Source organism: Scylla paramamosain, chromosome 3 (assembly GCF_035594125.1).
Source record: "Scylla paramamosain isolate STU-SP2022 chromosome 3, ASM3559412v1, whole genome shotgun sequence".
In the NCBI taxonomy this organism is placed as follows: domain Eukaryota; kingdom Metazoa; phylum Arthropoda; class Malacostraca; order Decapoda; family Portunidae; genus Scylla; species Scylla paramamosain.
In genome coordinates this window covers 27,910,522-27,920,521 of record NC_087153.1, presented here as the reverse complement: position 1 = coordinate 27,920,521, position 10,000 = coordinate 27,910,522, and the positions used below count along the sequence as shown (strand labels likewise).

General features: G+C 40.2%; 3 protein-coding genes across 6 annotated transcripts in view; 1 reads left to right on the top strand and 2 right to left on the bottom strand.

The window, feature by feature from the left end:
• Positions 1-2,014, top strand: part of LOC135093259 (cytochrome c oxidase copper chaperone-like) — an 8,184-nt gene extending 6,170 nt beyond the window's left edge. For 2 of the 3 annotated variants that reach the window (XR_010263280.1, XM_063992341.1), the window contains exons 3-4: positions 662-749; positions 1,804-2,014. Coding sequence is in view for 2 of the 3 variants with exons in the window: in XM_063992341.1 (XP_063848411.1) it covers positions 662-746 (85 nt within the window). In the remaining variant the exon portion in view is untranslated. The remainder of the gene's footprint in view (positions 1-661; positions 750-1,803) is intronic. The other variant, XM_063992335.1, reaches the window with a different exon arrangement.
• LOC135093243 (uncharacterized) overlaps positions 1-4,925 on the bottom strand; it is a 157,422-nt gene extending 152,497 nt beyond the window's left edge. Inside the window, exon 1 of one of the 2 annotated variants that reach the window (XM_063992301.1) lies at positions 4,792-4,925. Coding sequence is in view for 1 of the 2 variants with exons in the window: in XM_063992290.1 (XP_063848360.1) it covers positions 2,504-2,511 (8 nt within the window). In the remaining variant the exon portion in view is untranslated. Of the gene's footprint in view, positions 1-2,503; positions 3,093-4,791 lie in introns of those variants that run through there. The other variant, XM_063992290.1, reaches the window with a different exon arrangement.
• Positions 4,926-7,695: 2,770 nt separating this feature from the next.
• The window catches only part of LOC135093235 (uncharacterized), a 12,460-nt gene continuing 10,155 nt past the window's right edge, over positions 7,696-10,000 (bottom strand). Inside the window, exons 13-14 of the mRNA XM_063992240.1 lie at positions 9,056-9,144; positions 7,696-8,857 (exon numbers count right to left, since the gene is read on the bottom strand). Of these exons, the coding sequence (XP_063848310.1) occupies positions 8,597-8,857; positions 9,056-9,144 (350 nt within the window). The 3' untranslated portion in view covers positions 7,696-8,596. The remainder of the gene's footprint in view (positions 8,858-9,055; positions 9,145-10,000) is intronic.

The window sequence follows — 10,000 nt, the reverse complement described above, 5'->3', positions numbered from 1 at the left end:
GTTGTAACATCTTCGAATATAAAACTCGGTGAAAGGCTTTTAACACTCACGCATGGGGTAAGTTGTGGTGCTCCGTTATCATTTATTACTCTTTGTTTATTTGCTCCATTTCTATCCTAATATATTCCAGACAACACAGTAATTAGTAATTTGTCAAAATAACTTCATACAGAACTTGATAATGCATAAAATCTATAAAATACCTGGAAGATGGTTTGATGCTCTTAAAACACTACACATAGTAGACATGCATGTGGCGTCATCAGGGAGAAACTTTGATCCGAAAGCAAATTGGCACAGCAACAGCTCTCTTCCAACCACTTTGGACGGTCGGACCTACCCATCCTTCTCTGACAGCTTTTTTTTTTCAAAATTTCCTTCATTCATTCCATCCTCCTCCGCTTTGGTCTTCCCATTCTTCCTCTACACTTCCATTTATATCACTCCTTAATACTCTCATTGCTCTTGTTCCTTATTCCTATCTACATAATTTCTAAATACCGTCGTTCCTCTTCTACCTCGCACTTCCATCAACACTACTCTTAAAATATTAAACGAGTGTGCAGTATTTGCATGAGTGGAAAAGAAAAGATATATAGGTAGATAGTAGTATACCAGCCGAAGATCTAATACAATCTCACGCGACTACCCTCTATTTCAGCATAACTGAGAACGGGGAGACGAACTGCGCAGCGCTACTGGAGGCCCACCAGGAGTGTCTAAAGAAATTGGGCATGCAGGTGTGACAAGTGAGTGTGTACCAGGTTTAACGTGAGAGAAACTGGATGAAAGCCAGCAGGTCTACACATGGTAGTCCCTGCATTAAACATACTTTCTATACTCACCTTTCATCCCTTTTCATAAATTAGTCAGTTTTATTTATTTTATTTTTTTTTTTTAAGCGCCCTACTGACTCGGCACCAAGAATCTAATTAACAAGTTTATTCCATTGTTTACCACTACTTGAGAATCTACTTTTCCTCTCTCTCTTCTTTATGTCTAACAGAGAAAAGTGCGAGGAAAGTGAGACGATACAATTGTTTATTCGCTTTTAGTAATCATTACTATATGGTCAAAGAAGGCTGAATTGTCTAAAAGAAATTGCAAATTGCTAGGTAAGAATGAATGTGAGAAGGCAGGGAGACTCATGAAATGAAACTAATAATAATAATAATAATAATGATAATAATAATAATAATAATAATAATAATAATAATAATAATAATTGCATCATCATTCATACAGACAAGAGATTAACATTGAAAACACTGGACACAGAAGAAAAAAAGGATTAATAAATGTGAATATAGTAAATATGAAAGGTACTACTAAAGGGCTACTGGGCTAACACTTGAAAGAAAACGCGTGTAGTATCCTAATTACTTAAAAGGCATCATTCACATAATAGTAAGACTTCATGCAAGAATATAAGATCACGCCCAACTCCTATTATCTTCACACTGCACCCCTCCCTTCTTCCCTCAGTACGTATTGTTATCTGAATGAAATACGACACATGAGATAACTTGGGGGTTATCTTGTAGATCCTGGTATGGCCGAAGCTAAATGAAAGCTGTAGGTCAAAAGTGAATCCGTGTATGTGCAACACTGACGGGCCTCATGTTTCACTTTATTCTTAGATGGGTTGTTTATGTTCACTTCTGTGACGAGCCTCTTTTTTTTTTTGCACAAGACCAAGACGGTACTTCATGGGTTTTGCAGTGTGTGTGTGTGTGTGTGTGTGTGTGTGTGTGTGTGTGTGTGTGTCCACCATAATGCTCACGAGTCTCTTCACTATCACAGCTGGTGACCGAGTGAGGCCGAGTCAGACCGCGCTGCAGCCAACGCCAAGCCGTTCTGGTTCTCACTCCAGTGATGTCTCGTCATTTGCACCCTCAGAACGCGGTAATTGGAATATAAAAAAAGACGGCTGGTGAGGAGCGGTTGTGTTTGTACAGTTAATGTAGCAGACTTGGGGAAAACCCCTTTTTTTTTAATAAATAAATCAAACTACTATTGAATTTACCAAGCCTTTGGAGTCGAGTGTAGCTTAAGCACAGAAAGTGAAAGGTGTGGTAGGGGCTAGGGAGGGGGAATATATTGTTGGTAACTTTCCTCCTTCAGGTCCAAGGATGATCGTCTCTCATCCTTGCGCAGGTCTAACTCAGCGACCGGAAAACTGCCGAGGGGTTCTCATCGTTAACTCCTTTACTCTTAGCGAACCAAACCGATCGTCGTTTCCCGACACGAGTTCTTATTTTACTCACTGATCTTGTGTGTGTGTGTGTGTGTGTGTGTGTGTATCCACCATAATGCTCACGAGTCCTTTCACTATTACAACTGGTGGCCGAGTGAAGCCCAGTCAGACGCCGCGCGGCGAGTGTGTCGCCGAAGCCATCATGATATAATAACTAACAATGAAACTGAATAGCTACTCGTTCTTGTTAAAAAGCACAACACAAGAAATGCTCAAATAACACGAAGGGACAAAGACAACACTTACGTAGTCATACAGTGCAGGGGCCCAGGTGCAGACAAAGAAAATGTCACAATGTCGCTTCGTCAGGGAGTTCTCGGTCGGTCCGAAGGGCCTTGGGTTCACCTTGCGAGTAAGAGCGTCCCCTGGACCGTCTCCTCTTGACCCCCGACTCGAACCCTATCCGGGACTGGGTCGCTGCTAAGCCCCGCCTACTTTATGCGGGTATGGTCATCACCACCAGATAGGAAGAGAGGTGGATGTCACCCTAACACATTTCGTCTTTTTATTTATTACTTTGTGACTGAAAGATTCCGTCATTTGACGTTCAAGCTTGCCCATCATGTTTTTCGAGTGGTTATAACGCGGTTGGTGGGCGCTGAATGATAGATGTATTTAGCACGTACGATCCGAAACAATGATGCCTATTCATTGTGTGGAGGTGAATCGAGATAATAAGCTCCATGTTTCCTGATATCAGACGCCGACTAATACATACTCAGTATGTACAGGTATATTTCCAATCGTTGTGCAGGCAGGCCGTGCAAGATACCTCGGTACGAAACCCTCTCATGTTGTTTTAATATAGTTATTTAGAGTACTCTTGCCCTTGCAGACCTCGCGGTTTCTTAAAACTTTTACGGCACCACTCTATATTATATACGACCATTACATCTATCTTCCATCCTTATTGTTGTATCCTGGTTCACACCACCACCACCAACACCACAGACAACAGTATCTATACCACGACTATCCTCACAAGCATTTAAACTCGAATAGATTTCACACCTACGTTTGATGTTCATACTGTCGATCATAGCTGTGCTTCATGGAAGGAACTACTATTTCGAGTTTTATCATGAGTGAGACAAATAACACATTGCAGACAATTAACATATTTGATCGTTCTTAAACATATTCGCAGGAAACGAACGGTTACCGTCAGTTCGAGTGACTAAGAATGATACCAGACAACACAGTTTCACATACAATCCTTTGACTGCTAAGTGATGACGGCAAGACACCTGTTACTTCATGTGAATGTAATCTTGGAAAATTTTACATAAAATAAAAGACACTGAAATATTTTAACCAGTCGATCACTTTCCACAAACAGTGGTGTCCGTAAAGTCATACTTTAAACTTGCACAACATTTTACCAAGAACGAGGAGTAACCATGACTGAAAGGGGAGGTGAAAGGGAAGGGGGGAAAGGGGAGGGAAGCAGTAGTAAAATGGGGAAGAGGAGGAGGGAGGACCACATGTGACAGGTCAATCCCGTCCCCACCTTGTCACCTACCTCACTAATGGAGGTGTGAAAATGTTAATCTCATGATTTGTTCCTCCTCGGTTGGCAGTTATAGCTAAAGTGTTCTGATAATTTCTTTTCTCACCCTCCCTGTCACGCCCTGAAACACTTCGAGCTTTCCTATAAGAAACATTTTCAAAGGCCATAGATTAAATTCTTATCGGTATCGTACTGTTATATGCCTATGATAATGCAGAATACTTGTTAAATTATCACTGAAAGCTTCAAAACTCATTGATATCTACAATAACTAACATCAAATACCAATAGAAACATGAAAACACCTTGAATTGAAAACTCCAGTAACTACCATCACATGTTAAATGTTGTCGAGAAGAGACGCTTTAACACTTGATAATTCAGCCTAAGTTTCCAACGCCACAATATACTATTCTTTTTTCTTTTTCTTTTTTTTTACGACAGCATGATTTTTCACATCACACCACATCGCACCGAGCATTACAGCACAGCCATAACAACCCTACGACTCAACAGGCCGTCAATCGTTTAGCCATCTGACTGACGTATCTAATCAAACAAACATTCTAGTGCAAGCTTAGAGTATTATTTCCGAGGACTTGACTGGCACCAAAATAGTGATAGAGTACTTCAAAAGTTTCAGTACATGTAGACTGATTTTATGAAAAAAAAAAAAAAAAAAAAATCGTCCAGGGATACTCGAAATAATGTAACAAGAGTTGAGCTGTCGTTAGCATGAAGAGAGTTAAGCTGACCTGCTTCAGAACACCGCAAACATATTTTAATTTAACTCCACGATACTGACCAGACAAGAACAAAATATAAAAATCACCACAAAATAACAATAAATAAATTCGCAATCCATCACACTTATAATATCAAGCTACTCATAATATATTTTAACTACTCTATTGACCCATTACATCATCTAAGCTTCAGTGTTCTACTTTCACATCATTTTAGAACCATACCATCAAATTCTTCACTTCCTGCGTCACCATTTCAGCATACAACAACACCTTACCTCACTGAGTTACTGCAGGAGACCTTCCCTGTGAAGCCCAACGGTACTGACGGACTGACGGTTCACGGGGAGCTCAAACCTGCCACTCCTCTCGTCAAGGAGTGTTGCTACCAAGTGTGTGTATGTGTGTGAGAGAGAGAGAGAGAGAGAGAGAGAGAGAGAGAGAGAGAGAGAGAGAGAGAGAATTATATACTGTTAAAGAAAGCTGCTCTGAGCTATATAGTACTTTTTTCGTCACATAGCTGGGCTTGAAGTAATATATGCCGCATAGTGATAACTTAAGGGCGGCGGACGTAGTTTCTGTGAGAGTGATTACGAAAGTACATGCATGATGAGTACTGATGATCCTGTCGGCACTAGCTACGTGGTAATGAAATGGCGGGGTGTAAATATATTTTTTATTAAAAAAAAAAAAAAAAGGCACTTGTTGCACTTTCGTCTATTTTACAGAGTCAGGAAATATTACGTGGACCTTACATAAATGTCACGAGAGAGAGAGAGAGAGAGAGAGAGAGAGAGAGAGAGAGAGAGAGAGAGAGAGAGAGAGAGAGAGAGAGAGATAAAGCAGGGAAAAGAATTAGAGTAGGTATCTGTGGGCTATCGCCTTCTAATACACATCCTCGTATAGCACAATTCTCACATTGGTGCTGATACTTGACCCTCTCACCTTTCCACCTTCCTCAACGACGAGAATTTTGCCTTTCCTGTGGTTACTTTTCTTCTTAATTATCATCATTGGTGTGGTTTTGTTGTTACTGATACTGTTGCTATTATCAGCAGCAACAAAATAATCATGGTCGTTGTTTTTATTCTTACAAAATTTACTACTGTTCGTTTTCCCTAGTTTTATCACGAAGAAATGTTTTCGGGTCTTGAAGAGGGTGTGTGTGTGTGTGTGTCCTGACGACCTTTCATTCTCTCAGACAGTGACTTTCAAAGACTAGCCTGTGGCAGAAATATCTTGCATTCTTTCTCACATCCTTGTCCAAGTACTCTCATCTCCCGCCTACCAGGTAAGCAAACACACACCCTGGGGCCTTGTCGTCACCTCGCTCTCCCGGGACGGCTGGCCACTGCACCTGCCTACCGCCCGACCGTCTTGTGTTTCTACTTGAAGTGTCTCTCCAGAGGTGATACAAGGAGATAACAGAAACTTGACTACGGTTGATAACTAAAGAGATTTTCATTAAAAGAACAAATTAAGTATACTCAATTTCGCCTGTATTTCGTGCATTAAAGGACTTCATTCTTCTACACACACACACACACACACACACACACACACATACACACACACATTTTCTTTCCGATAATTACAACATGAACTGAAGTCGTAAAGTGTGTGGGTGAGGAAGGGATAATTTATAAGCATATTCCAGCATCTAAAAATTTATTGATAAAAGAGAGAGAAAGAGAGAGAGAGAGAGAGAGAGAGAGAGAGAGAGAGAGAGAGAGAGAGAGAGAGAGAGAGAGAGAGAGAGAGAGTGAGAGAGAGAGTGTGTGTGTGTAAGCAAGCACATTTAGCACTTTTTTTTCTTGATAAGATCGAGAGGGAGAGGAGCAAGTCTAAAGATGATTGTGTATAAAAAACAGGGACAGCCAATACCTAAGGACAATGGGCTCCCACATATGGTGTGCTAACACCGTCAGACACAAATTTGGAGCCGGATACGAAGAAAGTATTACCCAAATATTTACTGATATGAAGTAACTGGTAAAATTTTCAATAATAATGAGCTGAATAGTTTAACACACCTGATTCATTAAATACTTATTCGATTGAAAACAAAGCCAAATTTTTCACAAACATGATAATGCAGATTCAAGTGATATGATCTTGTGAGGTAGGGACGCAGTGATCATGAGAAAGGACAAATTGCTGTTCAGGTTGATTTAATACTAATCAAACCTTGTTATGGATCAAATGGGACAAGTAGAGTGGGTGGGGTATGAAGGCTTATTTACTTGAGGGGATTTAATCAAGCACAGGAGAACAACAGTCTTCATCAGGCAGGAGGTGACTAAGTCGCTAATGAATATATATATATATATATATATATATATATATATATATATATATATATATATATATATATATATATATATATATATATATATATATATATATATATATATATATATATATATATATATATATATATATATATATATATATATATATATATATATATATATATATATATATATATATATATATATATATATATATATATATATATATATATATATATATATATATATATATATATATATATATATATATAAATATATATATATATATATATATATATATATATATATATATATATATATATATATATATATATATATATATATATATATATATATATATATATATATATATATATATATATATGGAGCAAAGGGCAAAAGGTTTACTGCAGTCTACTGTAACTTAAAAGGTAGTTAAAGAGCAATTGAGAAATGACGGTGGCACGCACAGACCAGCAGGCAGTACAGAGCAGAGAAGAGGATTGTCAAGTGAAGAAGCTACACTGGTGGAGTGGTGGTGGTGAGAAGTGTCGGACAGCGAGATGAGTGTGTGTGTGTGTGTGTGTGTGTGTGTGCCGGTACGCCATACACGTTCAGGACCAGGGTGAGACGCGTTCCTGCCTCCCTGCTTACGTTGCAGTCTATGGGTGAGGAGGTTGAGAGGGAGTATATACAACGTCCAGGTCCGTTTGATTCGATGTTATTTCTTATGAACGTCAACATAATTGCTTAAGGTTTGTTTTTGCTTAGGATAACGCACAATGACAAGCACAGAAGCAGAAGTGACTGAAGCAACACCTCGTAATTTTTAAGTGGTGTTCATGGATCACTTGAGATAGGTCACAGTTTCCTTCTTAGAAAAAGTTAATCTCTCTCTCTCTCTCTCTCTCTCTCTCTCTCTCTCTCTCTCTCTCTCTCTCTCTCTCTCTCTCTCTCTCTCTCTCTCTCTCTCAACAGGTTTGCATTTATAAAAGGATCTAGAAATTATAATTTTGCGCAGCTGGTGATGTTTGAGGGAGCTTTAAGATAATGAATACTTCAGACGACGGATATTTATTGTATATGGTGCTTGAAGTAATGTAATGTGTAAAAGTTTCAATTAATTAGTCCATTCAAAAAGCACGGTAGAGTGAGGCTACCTGTCCGCGGCGTCGGATAACAATATGAACCCCAAAATCTGAATCAGTGACTCAGAAAACCGAATCCGTAGAATCTTCACATAATCAGATGACTTAAGAAGAAGCTCGGAGGAGAAATCGTCGCGATGATGTCTTTCCGAATCCTGCAAACGTAATTTTTCCCATGTCTAGCAGACCGAATATAAATTGGTTTCGCTTATCATTATCTAGTGTAGGTCTATCTGTTCCCATTTTTTGAACGAATCCCCTTCTGAGTCATCTACGCTGGCAATGCCGATGCAGATTGATGCACATCAAAACAATTCATTAACACAGGGATACCTTTAGTGAAAAAAGAGAGAAAAAAGTGTCACGAAAAAAAAAAAAAAAACGAAATGTCTTTAATGACTTAACACTTTTCACTGTCAGGCAAATATATATTGGGATGGAAAGTTGGAGTAACACTGAACTTACATGATAATCTATGGTAAACTAACAAGTAACATATATGTAAGTATTATGTAAGTACTTATTGTAATTGCACTCAGCGGCCGAGGCTCGCTGATATGTGCAGTCTGCAGCAAGGAGACTCCCTGGGACGCTTAATAAGCTACGCATATGACGCCACACCCTGCAGACGTGTAACCGCAGCACTATTTAGCCTCATCGAGCACCTTTTCCGAAGGTTCAGCCGATACCTTCTCAGAGGTGTCGTCCACGCTGCCGCTGGACCCTTCCTGCGTGGAGTCAGCGGGAGGAGTGCCAATCGACTCGCCAGAAGGGGTGCCGCTAGGGTCTGCCTCCAGAGGCCTGTCACTGGAGACATCCTCCGAGGGCTCGCTGGTCGCCGGCTCGTGGCCAACTTTAGTCTCATTTTGTTTATCCATCTTCCCGGAGCCACTCGTGCTGTGGTCCTGTGAACGGCATGCGGAGCCGCAGACTTTTTAGTAATGCTTGAAGGTCATGAAGAGAGAGAACAAATCACACACACACACACACACACACATACAGATTATCATCATCATCATGACCCTAAAGTCTTTGTCACTTAATAACAGTGGCTTGATCTCTGACGCCGCCCCAGGACTCTAATATGTATGTTCTGCACTCACCTTCATACTGGCGGACCTGACTTTCGGACCGTCGGTGCCACCATCCTCCATCTGCGTCTCCTCCATGAGAGAACTCTGCAGCAGCCCGGCTTAGAGAAGGGAGAAGTGTTGTATAGAAGAAGTGCAAAGAGTGAAAGGCAGACATCCCGGAGAGATGAAGAGGGTGATGCTGACAGATGTTGATGACCGGAAAAATAGCCATATGATATTTGCGAAAGAATAAAGCAGCACTTCAGTACAGAGTTTTGAATACTTACAGGAACTTGTATTAAAACAAAAGTTGCGACCGAGACACACGCGATCCTATACACGCACATTATTGATCGTCATTGTTCTCCCCATCAGTCATCTATTCCACTGTACTGTGGTGAATGGAAACAGGTCAACGATGATACAGTGTGTGGCCTTTGTGGTGGTACACTTCCGCTGCACTAGTATTGTTTGGGTGAACTCACCATTGTTGTGCGTGAGTGGTGAGCTCTGCTTATTCTATTCAAGCTGATGGAAATGGCGTTTGCTCAAGGAGAGCTTTTTATTTATCTTTTTTTTTTTTTTTTTATGTAGGAAGGACACTGGCCAAGGGCAACAAAAATCCAATAAAAAAATATGCCCACTGAAATGCCAGTCCCATAAAAGGGTCAAAGCAGTGGTCAAAAATTGATGAATAAGTGTCTTGAAACCTCCCTCTTGAAGGAATTCAAGTCATATGAAGGTGGAAATACAGAAGCAGGCAGGGAGTTCCAGAGTTTACCAGAGAAAGGGATGAATGATTGAGAATACTTGTTAACTCTTGCGTTAGAGAGGTGGACAGAATAGGGGTGAGAGAAAGAAGAAAGTCTTGTGCAGCGAGGCCGCAGGAGGAGGGGAGGCATGCAGTTAGCAAGATCAGAAGAGCAGTTTGCATGAAAATAGCGGTAGAAGACAGCTAGATATGCAACATTGCGG